This window comes from Chroicocephalus ridibundus, chromosome 12 (assembly GCF_963924245.1).
Source record: "Chroicocephalus ridibundus chromosome 12, bChrRid1.1, whole genome shotgun sequence".
NCBI lineage: Eukaryota > Metazoa > Chordata > Aves > Charadriiformes > Laridae > Chroicocephalus > Chroicocephalus ridibundus.
In genome coordinates, this window is record NC_086295.1 from 8,481,968 (window position 1) to 8,498,886 (window position 16,919).

General features: G+C 48.1%; 1 protein-coding gene across 2 annotated transcripts; it reads left to right on the plus strand.

Annotated features, from left to right (window-relative positions):
- Positions 1-1,297: 1,297 nt before the first annotated feature.
- On the plus strand, positions 1,298-15,982 carry SALL4 (spalt like transcription factor 4). Of its 2 annotated transcripts, XM_063350340.1 has the most exons (5): positions 1,298-1,439; positions 9,480-12,014; positions 12,666-12,973; positions 13,859-13,957; positions 14,840-15,982. In XM_063350340.1, the coding sequence occupies exons 1-5, from the start codon at positions 1,370-1,372 to the stop codon at positions 14,873-14,875; spliced, it is 3,048 nt and encodes a 1,015-aa protein (XP_063206410.1). In that variant the 5' UTR covers positions 1,298-1,369; the 3' UTR covers positions 14,876-15,982. The 2 variants fall into 2 exon arrangements, with proteins under 2 accessions (XP_063206410.1, XP_063206409.1); XM_063350339.1 differs by having other exon boundaries at positions 13,859-15,982.
- The last annotated feature ends 937 nt before the right edge of the window (positions 15,983-16,919 follow it).

The window sequence follows — 16,919 nt, forward strand, 5'->3', positions numbered from 1 at the left end:
GGAAACTGAGGCACAGACCCTGGTTAATTGTTTGCTGATGAACGCGATGGCAAGTGCGTGTTGAGTCTGACTTCAACTGAACTTAGGTCTTCTGAACCCTGCTCCTCCGAATCAACAAAATCATCTCTTCATCAAATCAATCTCTCTCCAGTGTGTTCTAGCACACCATTTCATTCTTTGTGAGGTGTTCTATGTGAAAACAAAATTTAAAAAATCATGTCTCCATGAAGATTTCGCAATACATGTCTCCATATATTCAAGGATCCTCACGTTTTTTGCTTATGAAGGTCCAGCTGGCTTCAGTGGCGATGAGAGGGGTAGAGGTGACTCTACAGCACTCGGGGGCTTTACAGCGAAGTAAATCCGAGCCTCAGCTGAGCTGGGTCCTGCAATCGCCTCTGGCCGCATGGACTCTACCCCCAGGGTGCCACCAAACGCCAGGGGCCACCCAGCTGGGGCTGGGGCGGATTTAAATCTGGAGCATTTTCACGTAGAACCCACCAGCAGAAGAGGGGAATAAAATGAAAATTATTCCACTATGTACATACACAGCTAACTTAGTACAGGCAAACACTTTCCAAGTGGTGTTTTTTCACTTGCTTCAAGTTTTTCGCATGAGCCTTTTACATGTCTAAAGTTTTTATTTTCTGTTAAAAATACTGTTGGCTCAATTTTGCCAGCTTCCCAGAAAGTGAGACTTAAAAGAAGTCTTTAAACAAATGAACCAACGCCAAGCATAATTACGCACCGTCTGGATCCGCTTTTAAAGCCCCTGAACTCGCCCACACCACCGGGAGACCTCGAGCTCGTCCCTTCGGACAATCGGTGCTCTTTCCTTTTCCACCTTATCTAACGACAAAGGGAAGAATTAGCATTGTCCTGGGCTTTGGGAGAAAATAAAAAAAAAAAAAAAAAAAAAAGAAAAAAAAGTCTTTAAAGCACAATATAAAAAGCGCAGGTGAGATAACAAAGGTATTGTCCCTCGCCAGCCTGGAAAGTCGGGCTGCCGGCTTGTTTGTTTACTCTCCACGCTGGCTCCTGCCCGGGGGGGGCTGCCGGGGGGCGGCCCCGGTCCCCGGCGGGGCGCTCGCCTTTGTCGCCCGCCCGGGCGGGCCGGGCCGGGCAGGGACTACATCGCCCAGCGTGCCCCGCTGCGCCCTGATCAATGGACCTTATTTGAATAATCTGTGAGCCCTTGGACTCAGGCCAATCAGCTGTCAGGGACCCATGATAAATCGCAATGCATTATTGATAATCATAATTACTCTGACATGCGCATTCCGCCCAATGGGGGTAATTTCCCAACTCTAGGAATTTGTTGTGAAGAGGAAAATAATTGCTACTATTTTGCTCCCGATGCTGGTGCACCATGTCGCGACGGAAGCAGGCGAAGCCCCAGCACATCAACTCCGAGGAGCAGCCCCCAGATGCTGCAAGTGGTAAGCGCGGAGCCTCCGCGGGTCCCAACTTTCCCGATGCGCGGAGGCGGCGGCGAGGGGCTCTTGCCGGGGGGCTTTTTCCACCCTCGTGTTTCACCCCCCGCTCCTTTTCCCCCAGCTCCCGGCAGAGCCCGACCCCCAGCTCCCCGCAGGCTTTTTGGGGGGCATTTAAATCCCCGCGCCCCTGTGGAGCCCCCAGCTCGGGGTTGTTCCGCGGGGCACCGGCCCCTCGGTATTTCGCGCGGGGGCGGGGGGGATTGGATTTGGGCTGCTCCGGGGCGCAACCCTGCGCGGTGCTGTCCGAAGGGTCCCTCGCCCTGCCCGGCTGGCCGCCCCCCAATGTCGTCCCGTCCTCCCCCCCGGCCGCGCTGCCCTCGGGGTGCAGCCTCATGGGAGGGGAACCCCAAAGCCTCCCTTCGGCGGAGGGCATGGGGGGGGCGGGGGAGGAAGGAATTGCGAACGGTCTTTGCAGGGGTAGGAAACGACTCGAGTTTGGTTTCCCCGATGTATTTAACACTTTCTCGGTAGTTATGAGGATTTTTGTGGGGCTTTTAAAAAAAAAAAGGGGGGGGGGGGAGGGCGCTCGGACTATTTTTGTTGGAGATCACAATCGCCCTGGACCTTTTGTAGCTTGACCTCCAGCCATCTTTGATTTCCGACTTCCTAAAATAACTCCGGTGAGCTAATGTGGGGTGTGCGGGAGCGCTTTGTATTTGGGCGCTGTGGGGGGATTTCGGTACCGCAAATCGCCGGCCCTCCTTTTCGGGCAGCTGGCGGCCCCGAGCCTGCCTAAGGGAAGGGGAAAGTCTAAATTTGCGCTCAAATTAGCCCTTGAGCTCCTGGTGGGGGTGGTGGGCGTGCAGGGCAAGGGCGGGGGGGCGCTCCCTTGCTGGTGTCCCCCACGGGAGCGGGGAAGGGTCGGGGCTGCCGGACCGTGCCCGGCTTTGCAGGACGGAGCAGCATCTCCCCGCCGGGGGGGGGCTGGCGGCTCCCCGGGCTCCCCCCCGCCTATTGCCGCCCCGGGTGCCGCGGAGCCGGGGGAGCTCCCGCGGTGCCCGTCCCGCCGCGAAGCTCCGAGAGCGGAGCCCGGGAGGGCAGGTCCCGGGTGGGGAAGGTGGTGGTGGTGGGGGCTGCCGGGGAGCTGACCTGCGCTGCGGTTATTTAGAAGAGTTGTTGTGGTCGTTGTGCCCAAACGCTTCTATATGCCCCCCAAAAACTTTCTTTGGGTTCTCTGCCCTCCTAAGGGACGGGTTTTGTGTGGGGTTTTTCCATCCCTAGAGCTGATCGATACGAATGCACGTTACAGGAGCTGCTTATTCCCAGCCCGCAGGAGGTTCGGGCTCTTAATTTTTTTTCCTCCTCCCCCCTCTCTTCTTTGAGTCGAAATGTGCAATTGTTGGGTCCGGTTAATGGTGACTTAAGAAACAGCAAGCTGGCCAGAAGGCAATAAATCCCATGTTTAATGCATGACTGTTTTCCTTTGTGCATATGGTTAGGTTGGGGGATGGAGGTGATGTTTCCACATGTAAATCTCTGCCCACTGCTGGAAAGCCACCTCCGGGGCTGCGCTGAAACAAAAGGGTTAATAACTCCTGATGCGGCCCGCTTGGGGCGGGGGAGGTGTGCGGGGAGGGGAGGATCGCTACACACCGTGCTCTCCGGGGCAATGGCCAGCTGCTTTTTTGTTGTTGATGGTGGTGGGGCTTCTTTTTTTTTTCCCCTTCTCCCCCCACCCTCTTTTAACAACAAAACCCTGGCTGGAAATCCCTCCTGCCGCTGGGGCAGCGATCGCGCAGGCCGAGGGGACCCGGCGAAGCTGTCGCCCCGCCGGGGGGGGTTTCTGCCGCCTCGGATGGGGTCGTTTTTTGTGGGTCGTGGGGCTGTTGCGGTGGCCGGAGCGATGGCGGGGGGGGCGGTGCTGCTGCGCGCCGCCCCGCGGCCGCGCTCCGGCGGGACCCTCCGCTGCGGCCCGGGGGGGAAGCGGCCGGTGCGGGTCCCCGCACTGAAACTGCGTGATCTCCGCTTCTGCCACCAGAAATAAAACCCGCGGCTCCGGTGCCCCTTATCGCCCGCAAACCTCCAAAATAGCCCTGGTACGCCCCGCTCCAGGTGTGCCCGTAAATAACAAGTGATGAAGCTGCGTAACAAAGTCGAAATCCCGCAGGGATTTGTGTGGGACATTATCGAGTATATACATAATAGTAATAATAAAATGAAGCCCTTATTTTTTCCTCTTTTTCTTTCCCTTTTTTTTTTTTTCTTGCAAAGCGATTTGGGACCCACCTCTGTGAACAATGCAGCGTGTTAAGAAACGGTTCTGCTAACCTGGTGATCAATTAACAGGTCAAAAAATCAGCAGGTGGTCACTGGAGAATAATGCTACATACTGAAAATTAGCATTTTCACAAAGGGGTTGAAAATGCCCATTGTGCTGGATCGCTGCCATTAAAAAATGTGATTCATTCTTAAAAAATAATACAGTATCAAACCGCCACTTTTTCTCAGGGAAAAATTGGAGATTTCCTTTATTTAGATCCGCTTTTCGTGCTTTGAGCTCCGCAGAAGCGGAGAAAGGGGGAAGGGGTGTTTTAACGAGGAAAACCAAGTTTTGTGGTGTTTTTTTAATTATTATTTTAGTTTAATTTCGGGTTGCCCGAAGCCGAGGCTGGCCTGGCCGCCGGGGCTGGGGTATCAGCATCCCCCGGCCGTGCCCGGGGTGCTGCAGCCGTGTGAGGGGTGCGAGGGTGCCTGGGAGCCGGGGAGGGGGTGGGAAGGGGGGGGACGGGACGATGCCCGGCTTGTTTTTCCTTTTACGTAAGTGAAACATTATATTGGTTGTAGTGATGAAGGCCTTTTGCTGGGCTCGGCGGCATGTGACGTTTTGACAGAGCTGCTGCTCTAACCTTTGCCTCCTCCCGCTTGCTGTGGGTGGTAAGTTGATGTCAGGCTCACAATTAGGACTCTCATGCAATTGACCTTGGCAGCGGGGTTTGTGCCGTTTAGCTCGGTCTTAAACACTGTACTAGTGTTAAGTGTGGTCCGGGGCAGCCGCGGCGGCGGGGGGACCGGCACCGCCGAGCAGGTAGGGCCGCGGGCGGGTGGCCGCTGCTGCCGCTTCTGGGGGCGAAACCTCGCCTTTTTCTTTTTTTTTTTTTTTTTTTTTTTCCGTTTATTGCTTTATCTTGCAGCAGGGGCGAGAAGTTTTAAAAAAAAAAAAAAAAAAAAGTCGTTATAATGTGTAATGCCTGGGTTGGTGTTGAGGCCGGGTGGGTGCCGGAGGCGGGGGGTGCTCCCCGGGGTGGCCCCGCCCGGGGGCGGCCGGTGGCCCGGCGGGGCCGGGGCGGGCAGCGCGGGGCGTGAGTGCCCTCCACCGACCGGCGCCGGGACGCGGGGCTGCGGGAGGCTCCGGCAGGTAACTCCCCGGCGTACTATAAAGCGGCAGACAGAAAATCGGGTGGATTTTTGGGTTTGGTTTTTTTTTTTTTTTGGTTGTTTTTTTAAAGCCCTTTCGAAAGACGGTGCGGAGAGCGGGGCGGCGGGGGCCCTGCCGTGCCCGCCGTTTGAAGCCAGTGCCTCCCATCTTAACTTTTCCTGCCCGTTTTAACACTTCTCTGCCCTTGGCCGAATATTTCGCTCGAATAAGTGGATAATCAAAGGGCGAATCAGTAGGTAGATAATAAAAAAACCCTAAAGCCTTGAGAGACAACCTGAAAGCACGTGAAGTGCTAATTGCTAGGTGTAACACGTTTCTGGCTCGTTCTTGGGTAAAAAAATGCTACCGATCAATTCAGCGTAGAAAACATAAAGGGCATTGGAACATTTCTGTAAGTAATCAGTCGTGTATTTTGCTTACTCGAGGAAGTGATTTTTTGTCATAGTTACAAAGAAAATGCTTTAAACGGTGTTTTATAGCGGGAGAAGGGAAATTTCGGACAGTTTAAAAGTTCTTGTAAGTTGTAGCTTTTCAGCTGGGAACAGGGGAAAAAAAAATCAGGGAAGCACGATGCCTGAGAGCAAGAAGGAGCTGATGGCAGAGGTTTTCACATCTAGGGCTGGAGTGGGTACTTGCTAGTCCTTCATGAGTTAATTTTAACTGTGAAAGTGGATGGTTTTGTTTTTGTTAAAGTAAAAATAGTTGATCAAATGTAGTCTGTGAAAAAAGTAAGCTCACCAAAGGTATTAAACTCTCGAAAAAAAAAATAATGGGGGAGGAAAGCTTGAGCTCTGACCATTTCCTCCCAATTCAAGTGAAACATAATTTTATCACAGCTGAGGGGAGGGGGGGAAGGTCAGTAATTGTTCAGGTGAGTGGTAGACCAGCAGCACCCATTTTGAAATTACATCAAACCAGACAAGACCTCGCTCTTCTTTTACTGGTTCCCTTAAAAAAAAAAAAAAATTAATGCGAGCTGTGTGGATTTTATCAGTCTTCCTTGTCGATGACCGCCTTGTCCTACACAATAGTGGATTTTTTCCATCCATTTGCCAGTGATTCAATCTAACCCCCCTGCTGGGTTTACTGCATTCTTCTAACTTATTGGATAACTAGATGCTGAGAGATAACATTCCTGAAATTCGGGGGTGGGGAGATAAAAAAAACAGTAGAAGCCCTATCCCTGGGAAGCCTTGGGAGAGGGTTAAGTGAAGTGCACAAGCAATTGCTGTGGCAGGGCTCTGGGCTCCGGTAAATCCTCGTACAGTATGTGGACAGAGCTGGCTGCACAGGGAGGTGTCCTTGCAGAGAAACCCCACGTTTTCAGACCGTTAAGTTCATGAGATAACTGCTGGGGGGGAGGGCAGGGCTGCGGGGGTTTGGGTAAATGAGGTGCTCTGATTGCAGGCGCTGGGTGCTCCTTCGAGGCTGGGCAGAGGATGTAGCTAGAAATCAAGATGAAGAGTTTCACAGAAGCCGACGGGTTTTTTTAAAGAAACAGTAAATTGCTCTCCTGTGTTATTCCAGCTACTACACAATAATCGAGCATCCTGCTCCCACTGACTGTGTCTTAATAAACCTTTTTTTGAGATAGGGAAAGCTATTATATTCCCTTTTATCTAAGGTAGAAGAGAATATAAGGCACAACTCTTCCCTACTTATCATGCAACAAGTCGGTACGAGCTGGGAATTGAATTTATGTGGAGTCCTGAGCTGTCTGTGCCTGACTGTCAGACAGGGTAACTGGAAAGTAAACGGTGTGACAGTGGCAGTGGGAGCAGGCAGGGGCAGGGCTGGTAACCTGCCGCACACAGGTCCCTTCCATTTACTGGAGTTTCTTCCTCTGGGATGGCAACTGGTGCTTAGGACCAGAAAAGCTACCTCTGGAGCTTCTCAGAATTATGAAAATTAGGAGCATGGGCTGTGCTGGAGTTTGGAGAAAGGGGCTTTGAATTTACTGTGGTCTTATCAGTGGAAAAGTGGAAAAATAAGAAAGTGCTATCGAGGGCAGGGAGATAAATGATCAGGTGCTTTGAAGCAGTTAAAGTTTGAGGATGTGTCTAGACGTAGTTATCCTGGAATATCTCCTTGGGGGTGGGCAACAGGCTTTCATGCAGACGTTTCTGCTCCAGTTGAGACATTTTGCATGGCCACTGTGGAGGTGCAAACTGCAGGGTGACATGCATGGGCTCACGGAGGAGGGGCTGTGGGAGAAAGACCTTTGTGCTTTCTAAGGTAGAACCTAAGGTTATTTTGCAACATGGGGAAACTGTGTAGTTGGCCCTGGGAGAATGGACTGTTAAAGCCCTAAACGCTAAAGGATTTGGACAAGAGGTTTTGGTGTTTTAGCCTATTCTGTGGAATACCTGTTGAGTGGATGAAAATAGTTAGGAAACTAATGAAGTAAAGACCTCTCCAGTCAGAGTACAGAGTAGTTATGGAATCTTCTTGTCTTTTTTCAACACCAGTGCTTTCTTTCCCATTATATCTGCTCAGACTCTTGCAAAGATGTGTTTTAAAAACATCCATTCTTGGCTTCAGTTGACCCTAATTTATTGACCGAGTTCTGAATCATGTGCTGCTTGTACTTGTCTGCAGACTGGATTTCTCTGTATATTTTTCCATAGAGTTAAATCAATTTAGGGGCATCAATTTAATGATATTTGGGGCAGGAAATGTATGCTAAAACTATGCTTGTACTCTTCATTTCCTTCACTTGTGGAAGTTGTTTGGGCGGGGGGCGGGGCAGGAATATATAATTCTCCCTGTTTAGATATGAGGGATCCAAACAGTTTTGATCATAGCTGTGCTGAGAACACCTTTCCCCCATGTTTAAGGTACTTGTAACCCCAAAATGTCTGTGATTAACAGAATTACATACATATACATTTGGATTTATTGCTCTGCACACCATAGCATGACAGGCCTTTGATACTTGCATTTTTTTTTTTAATTCATCGAGTTGTTTGCTTTTTAAGAAAAATAACAAACTCTCATGTACACTCAATATTAAACAGTTGGAAGTTTGGTTTGTTGAATGTACGTACGATACCCTGGTTACCCTAACAAATGTCAAGGTTTGCAGTATCCTCCCATACAGAGCTCTTATGCTACCCCGAAACAGTAATTCAACGTGCTTGAGTCGTTGCTTGGACATGCTTCCCCTCACCCTGCCCTGTACAGGATATACACATGTATCAGATGTGTGGTTCAGTTACACCTTTAAGATGAAAGCCGCAAATAGCTCCTGCGCTTGCAGAGTCTTGGGTTCCCCTTGTAAGACAGTGCGGGCTTGTAAGGTGGAACCAGAGCTGAGCCCCAGGGTGAGTTACTGGAGACGCAAGACCTGAACAGAGGAGATGTCGCAGCGCAGGTTCTCGGCTGTGGTGGAGGTCTGCAGCGTGCCCCGCCGGCCGCGTGGGAGGGGATGCGCTCGGTTACTGCACCCAGGGCACCCATCAAAACTGGGCCAGTTAATTAATGGGACTCACAGGACGTTTCACCTGATGGGGGTGTTGAATTATCTGCCGTCCTTCCCGCCTCCCCCTCAGCTGTGTGAGCCTCAAGTCTTACCTCCCGAGCCCTCCATGCCCCGTGTGCTCGCCCGCCTCGAGCTGTGTGCGAGTTGTTGTTTGAAGGATGGCTAGACATGAGCAAAAACATCCTGTTTTGGTGTAGAATTTCTCTTAACCTCTCTTCCCGTTCCGATATTTCCCTGAATTATCTTTTTTTTTTTTTTTTTTTGGTCTGCGTGCAAATTACGCGCAGTCTAATCAGCGGGGCGCTGATGGAGGCAGGGCAGGAGTGGACTGGCTGACCAGCTTTGCTTGCCCCCTCCTCCAAGCTCCCTAAAAGCAGGTGAATTACGGATGTAGTGAAACACCCCGTCCTGAGCGGGTCCGAAACGGCTGCGGGTGTTTTGCGAGCAGGACTTGTTGCTTCGCTCTCTAATATAATCATCAGTATCAATGTAGGCTCGTACCTACGTGTGGGGTTCTGTAAGTTAACCATCTTTTCTTTACTCCTGCGGCTTTTTAGGGGTTGTTTTTAATGTGAGCGTGCTTTTGAAGTATTTAAAAGCTAATATTGGACTTACTTTTGCTTTTGTCAGCCCTCTTCGGTAGTAATGACTTCCATAATGGCGGAGTAAATGTCATCTAACAGTTCAGTGTGCTGCTCTAAAATTGTTGTGTTAACAATCTTGTGTGAATTTCTGTGAGATGGTGAACTGAGGATTAAAGACTGAAGGGCAAACACAAGTTTATAGGATGTTTTGCTCAATGTTACAATATCTTCTCTGTCTTCCTTGAGGCGTGTTCCTTTGAGCTGTTTTGCAGGTGCTGGCTGCCTTGCTGCACCATCCCTTTACCTCTGTAAAGGGATTTGCGATATTACTGGTTTTATTGAAAACAGAACTAAGATGCGGATTTCTTTGGGGCTGCAAATGAATTAGCAGCAAAACAAAGAGCAGGAGTTCAGATCGAGCTGCAAACTCAATGCCGGTGCCTGGTGTCTTTAACTTGCAATTCAGGCGAAGTCGGTGATCTTAAGAATAGGAAATAGTCTAAATCTAGCTATTAACAATGCGACTTTCTTTTATTTTTAAGGGAGTCCACAAGACGTCCCAGGTGACGGAGATGGTGAAATGAGTTCCAAAAGGTGCCGCACGGAGGAAACTAAAATCTGTGAGAAATGCTGTGCAGAATTCTTTGATCTCTCTGAATTCCTTGAGCATAAGAAAAATTGCACTAAAAATCCACCTGTTCTAATCATGAATGACAGTGAGGGAACAGTACCCCCTGAGAGCTTCTCCGAGTCTTCTCTAGGGAGCTTTCCAAGTGATCGGATGGATAGCAGGGCACGCAAGGACATTCAGGCAAAGGGCTGCACTGGTTCTATGGAAAAGAGAGAAGGAAAAATGGATGCTGAAGCGGTGGGAGGAATGTACCTTAAAATAGAACCCCCCGTCACGCCTGCGGCTCCTGGGCTAAGCTATCTACCAAAATCCAAAGTACCAAACACTAATGTGACTTTGCAGACGATACGCGGCACTAAAGTGGCTGTGAACCAGCGGACCTCCGATGCCATCTCTTCTTCGGCAGCCAGTTTTAATGCTATCCCAATGATCCTGGAGCAGCTCGTGTGTTTGCAGCAGCAGCAGCTCCAGCAAATACAGCTGACGGAGCAAATTCGCATTCAGATTGCCATGATGGCTCCCCATGCCCTGCATCCTTCCATAGCAGCTGCTACTGATCCACTAAAAGCTCTGGGCGCTCACATGTCTCAGCAGCTGTCGGCTGCTGTTGCTTTAATCGGACAAAAAGCTGGAAGCCAGAGCCTATCACTGGAATCCTTGAAGCAAGGAAAACTACCTCATTCTAACACTGGCGTTGCGGCCGCCGGCTCGCTGGCTGCTGGGCTTTCCTCCTCCTTCCCCTTGAAGCCGGAGGCAAGCAGAAGCCTCCCCGGCTCCATTTCTCGGTTCCCAAATCCTTTGCTACCTCAGTCCTCCAACTCCGTCATCTTCCAAAATCCGCTTTCGGCCGTTTCTTCTGTAATAGATTCCTCAAAGAAGGGGAAGGGAAAACCTCCCAACATCAGCGTGTCTGAAAGCAAACCGAATGCAGAAGAGCCGTTCTTCAAACACAAGTGTAAATTCTGCGGCAAGGTCTTTGGCAATGACAGTGCCCTGCAGATCCACCTCCGCTCCCACACCGGTGAAAGACCCTACAAGTGTAACATTTGTGGTAACCGCTTTACAACCAAAGGAAACCTTAAAGTGCATTTTCAGCGTCATAAAGACAAATACCCCCACATAAAGATGAATCCTTACCCGGTTCCTGAGCACCTGGACAATGTTCCCACCAGCACTGGAATCCCGTATGGGATGTCTGTGCCACTGGATGAGTCTAACCTGATTGTGGATAGCAAACCTCTCCTAACAACCCTGCCTACCTCTGCGGCCACCAGTGCACCTCAGACCGCCTCCAGCCTAGCAGGCGTTAAGGAGTCCCTGCCTGGTACCTTCTCAAATGATCTGCAGTCAAGGCCTTCTCCAGAAAGTGAGGGTGGCTCTTCCTCATCAGGGGCGGTCGGTCATGAATCGGGAACAGAGCAGAGCTTGAGTTCACCGCAAGCTACCTGCAGCGTGAGCATCTTCCATGTAAGTGGGTCAAACGAGCAAGGCTCAGAAACATCAAAGCTTCAGCAACTGGTTGAAAATATCGACAAATCCACTGCTGACCCCAACGAGTGCCTGATCTGTCACAGAGTGCTGAGCTGCCAGAGTTCACTCAAAATGCATTATCGTACTCACACTGGAGAGAGGCCGTTCAAGTGCAAAATCTGTGGCCGTGCCTTCTCCACTAAAGGGAACCTTAAAACTCATTATGGTGTCCACCGGGCCAATACTCCTTTGAAGATGCAACATTCATGTCCTATTTGCCAGAAGAAGTTTACAAACGCAGTTGTGTTGCAGCAGCATATCCGCATGCATATGGGGGGACAGATACCCAATACACCGATGCCGGAAAACACCTGCGACAACACTGATGTGGATCCAACTGTGGCTGAGAAGAACGGAGACATCAGTCGCCCGGACGAGACCGTGGAAAGCATAGAGATGGAAGAGGACCTGGACTCTCAGGATGGCCCTAGGAGTTCTTCAAAACCTCCTACTCCGTACGATGCACAATCAGAATCTCCATCCACGGCAGCCACCTTCTCTGGTATTGCAGCTCTGGAGAATCAGATGAAGATCGTCAACTCTGCTTTGAACTTGCAGCGGCAAAGCAGCTTGAAGTCTAGTGACAACGGCTCAGCAGAAAGTGATGGCATGACAAATGATTCGTCTTCTGTGGCAGGAGATCCAGATTATCAGAACGGCAGGAGTCCTGCTGCCTCTGAGTCTGCATCGCTCCAGGCTCTGTCCCCAGCCAACAGCCAAGCTGAGAGCGTAAGGTCAAAGTCACCTAGCTTCAACAATCAAGAAGATACAGGCACGGGAAATAAATCAGAGGGTCCTGAGAACACTTCTGCAGAAATGGAAGGGGTCGTCGGTGCTTTGGATTTAACTTACGGCAATATCGGTCGAAAGGTCATTAAAGAAGAACCCGGCTTACACTTTGCAAATGGAGAATATGGTGAGTAACATGAAATGCTGCAAGAACTTGGTGTGGGGTAGTAGGATTGGAGGAAATCCATCTCTAAAAGGACCAACAGGAGTCAAAACTTCCTCAGCTTTCCCCTCTTCCTTCACCCCTATTAGGATAGAGGCATATGCCCTGGAAACTTTTGCTGACTCACTCAAAATTCAGCAAAATTCAGAGACTTAAGTGCTGTCATCTCCTGCAAGGGGGAGCATAGAGGGCCTTAAAATAAATAGAGGCTGTGCACTTAACTGTCTTTCACGGGCTCATCTGATACCTCGCTATAGCTCTCTAAAAGATACACGTTTGTGTGTCGTGGAAAACTGCTTAACCTGAGAGTGTGGCATTAAAACTCTGGAATCTTTTGTGGGGTTTTCGAGCTCTTTAGCACTGAGGCTGATATTGATCTAAATTTGATCAGAAGGTGGGACTTCCTATCTCCTAAGCTCACCAACAAAAATAGGGATGAACTGATTTTTTTCAGGGCATCCTAGCAAGTGTAATAGCAGCCCTTGCACAGGGCTTTGGAGGGCTTTGCGGTCACACTGGTCAGGCTCTAAAGCCAGGGCCTCTGGTATCTTAGCCAGACTTAAGTTTGGAAGCAGAAGGAATTTGGGATAAATGTTATCTTTGCCTTCTTTCCAGGTCGAAGTAGCATTCCAGCTGCTTTTGTCAGAGCCCCACCAGCCCTTATAAAAATGGAGATGCCCAGCGAGCGTCCCATTAGCACTAGCCATTTCATTGGCCCACCAGCTCTCTCCCCTGGTGTTGCCCCTCTCCTCGTGCCACGACCGAAATTCTGCCGTCCTGCCAAACAGCACATCTGCACTACGTGTGGGAAGAACTTCTCCTCTGCCAGCGCCCTTCAGATTCATGAACGGACCCATACTGGTGAAAAGCCATTTGCCTGCACCATCTGTGGGAGAGCCTTCACAACAAAAGGAAACCTGAAGGTAAGTTGTCCCTTATGTTGTGATCCCCTTTGTTGGGGAAAGTCATACCAGTGAGGGAAAGACTAGCTAATGCTTGTCCTGCCCTTGGGGACAACTTTGATTTTCTTTTTAGTTCCTCAAATGGTTATCCTTGACTTTTGTGTCTCCTTCCTGATTTTTTTTCACACAATTTGCTAAACAGTGTACTGGGATCACACACAGAAGTCTTTGCTACTGTCCTTGACTTCCCTTTTTGGATGGTAGGAAAGACTCAGCCTTACTAAGCAGATTGCTTGATTATTTTCATTTGGATTTCAATGTGTCAAGATATAAGGATTTTATAGACTGAATGCTACAAAATGAGGCCTACAAAATACATGCATCACACTGCACTGCTTGAAACACCATGCAGGATGAGGAGGGATAAAACTGAGAGGATAATCCCGAGATGGCACAAAGTACTTGGGGATTTTGTGTCTAAGCACCTGCTGAAGTCCTGCAAGTCTGTCCTTATTGTCTGTCAAATTAATCCATTTGCTCTCTAAGGGACTTGCAGCTCTCTCGCTTGCACAGAGGCTTCTCGCGTCCCATGAGAACCTCTTTGAGCTCCTCAGTCCTCTTGCATAAATGAGGAGGGAAAATACAGTGAGTGTAAAACCACTTCGGCAGTAAACTAGAGAGCCATAGTGATGTCAGATGGTATGTATGTATGATTCAGAGTGTCTTACACACGCCAGCAAGAGAACAAGAACTGGCCAGCTTAAATACTTACCCGAATGCAAGTGGAGTATACGTGACTCCTTTTGAGCAACTTGGCTGTAAGCAAAGTAGAACTTGGGTATACCATAAAAAAAACCCTGCAATATTAATGATTCCCTTCACTTTTTTTTTTTCCCCCTCTGGAAGGTCCATGTAGGAACTCACATGTGGAATAACTCCGCCAGACGGGGAAGAAGGCTTTCGATTGATAACCCCATGGCTCTGCTGGGGAATGATCCCAAGAAGGTATCTGAAATGTTTCCAAAGGATATAATGCCTCCTTCAGTGAGCATTGACCCCACAGTATGGAATCAGTATGCAGCGGTACTCAGCAATGGCATAGCGATGAAGACTAACGAGATCTCGGTGATCCAGAGCGGTGGCTTACCTGCCCTTCCAGTCACCATTGGGGGTGGTTCGGCAATAAATACCGCTACGGTCTCCAAAATAGATGGGACCCAGTCTGGGACTGGTTCTGATACGGAGAAGGCCAGTGGTGCTGCTGCAGACAATGTGCCAAAACACCAGTTCCCTCACTTCATGGAGGAGAACAAAATTGCTGTTAGTTAAAAACTCAAGTGAAGTTGACGTACAGAAAGAACAAATATATATATACACAAACATATATTTTTAAGAGATTCCACTTCAGCCTCCTATTTTCCTATTGACGTGCAAATGATTTTATGGTTGTCTTTGTAAGAGTTGCCCAGAGTACAATCATGATATTGCTTTGCAAATAGTAAATAATAAAGAATAGGATTTCCTTCTATTTGGAAAGATGCGGGTCTTGCAAAGTAGTTCTTACGTGTGACTTTAATGTGTACAGCCTTACAGAAGTTTCTACAACTTGAAATTCCAAAGGTTAGAATATTTACCTCTTTGTTTAGAGTGAAATATTTGGGGGTTTTGAATAGAGTGGAAACAACCTACTGTTGATGGAAAAGCTTCTATTTACTGATGAGAAATGAAAACTATTAATGCGGGTAAATATCCTAGAATGTCTGCCACCCTCTTAGAAATAGTTTTTTCTGTTTGGATTTTTGGCTCCGTGTGGTTTCTGAATGTACTTTTTACTATAATGGCTATAAAAACTACAAAATTTTTTTTTAATTCCTTTTTTTGCCTCAGAAGTTCTATGAGAAGAAAGTTGCTGTTTTTCTTTAATCACTGCTCCTAAGGAACTAATTCTCTGTATTGTTGACTGCTGCTTATTTAATACTACTACTAGGACAGTCCTCCAAGTATAGTGCCAAAACTCCTACTTCCAAAGATGTGCAGTTTTTCCTAGATGTTTTATTTCAATACCGAGAGCCCCAAACAAGCATGGGTGGGTATGTATATACTTTTTTTTTTTTTTCTCTCCTCTCTTGAAAGGGAAGACTTGCCTTGGGAAGTCAGGTCTAAAAGCTCTGCAAGGAATCTCAGGTGACTGTTGCAATTAGGCATGGGAACTGGTTTCCTTAGCAAGAGACTTTTTTATTTTTATTTTTTTTTCATTTGGGTAATTTAGAAGATCAGTCTGTGTAAACCTGTATTTAAATATGAAGTATTCATGCTTAGGTTAAATGTTTTGTGGGTTTTTGGATGGCATTCCTACTCTGGTCATTAAGTTTCTTGGTGGTCTGTGAATTTGCATTCTACCAAAATGGTAATTAATGATCCATGTGTATTGTATGAAGGTTGCTGGGATAGTCATCTGGATTCTAAGTTATCTACCTCATTTTTTCCTTTTGTAGTTGTAGTGTCTATTTTTCTATTAATGACCACTGTAATGAACTGAGATTCAAGCAGATGCTTCCATGCACTATCTGAAACCAAAACCTGATGTATTAGTGGAAGCACCTGAAGACTTACTGGACTGACCTTTCACTATTCCTCTAACGTCTGCTGGAACTGTATGTGTAATGGGATCTAAACCAGACTGGAAAGTGAGCATTTGGTATGGAAGGACTGAGCAATGGAAAGAAAAGTCTAGTTGTTGACTGCAGGAAATCTTCAAGTCCAGTCTCTGTCGTGGAAGGCCCCAAAAATGCAGATTACCAAAAGTTTGTGTAATGTTGTTGCACCTGATTCTTGCTTATGATCTCTGTATGCCGAGTTGTGCCTTTCCTGCTGGACTTGTAAGTAAGAACATACCAGTACCTGTTTACACTGTAAAATGGATATTGTTACATAGACCATGTGAGAGGCATCCCAATTGTCAAGTTTCTGCGTTGTGAATGTATGACTTTTAAGAACTCTGTAGTTTTGAGTATCTACTGATGCGTTTCTGTTGACATTTTGAGAATAAATTTTGGGATGACTTTTTCACACTTAGTGCTGAAACTTTTCTGGCAGAGCATTTGTCTCCTGAAGAGCAAGTTCAATAGGCGGCATGCTGCCTCACTCCAGCGACTCTGTTTTTAAATCCCTGATCCAGGGTTGTGCTGTAGTTTGTTACTTGAAACAACAGAAAAACTAGGTAGCAGCACAAGACTCTCAATGAGTTTCTTGGGAACAGTTGGGGCTTGATGTAGGGATTGGTGCTTGCCCCAGGGATGTTGGTTCCCACACTAAAATAGAATGGCAGTGATATGTGCGGTAATTCCTGTACTGTGATCACCCTGGAAAGGAATATCAAATTATCAAATTGTGAGTGCCCAAAGATGCTGACTGCATAGAAAAATGATAAATAACTTCTAAAGTGCAAAGGAAAACAGAGTTCTGAAAACAGCCCTGATCGAATGGAAAAGTGCTGAGATTTTGACACTTACTCAGGACCTGAGCTAGTGAGTGTATTTAGTGCTGGGGAGGCAATGGTGCGGAACAAGTCTGCCTTGAAGGTGTGACCTTCCAACAGCGGCAGGGAGCACCCATGCGTGACCACTGCTGCCTGGTCGTGGTGGCCGTTGCACAAGGCTCATGCTTCAGGGTGGAAAAAAGCATAAAGGAAACACGTGTTCTCTAGGCACTACTCCAAGCTCTGGAGGAATGAAAAAAGAACAGGTGGGGAGGGCAGGACCAGGTGTGAGGTGGTCCAGAAAGGTGTGCAAATGGCAAAATAAACAGGAGCAGAAGGAAAGGTAGGAACACATGGTGGATGTGAGGAAAGGTAGAAAACATACAACACTTAACTAGTCTACACAGAGCATGCAGTTGTTTAAAAGCAGTACTGTGGTTCCAGGAGGCAAAATATTTGGTGCAAGATGAAGGTGTGACTGTTCTCTGC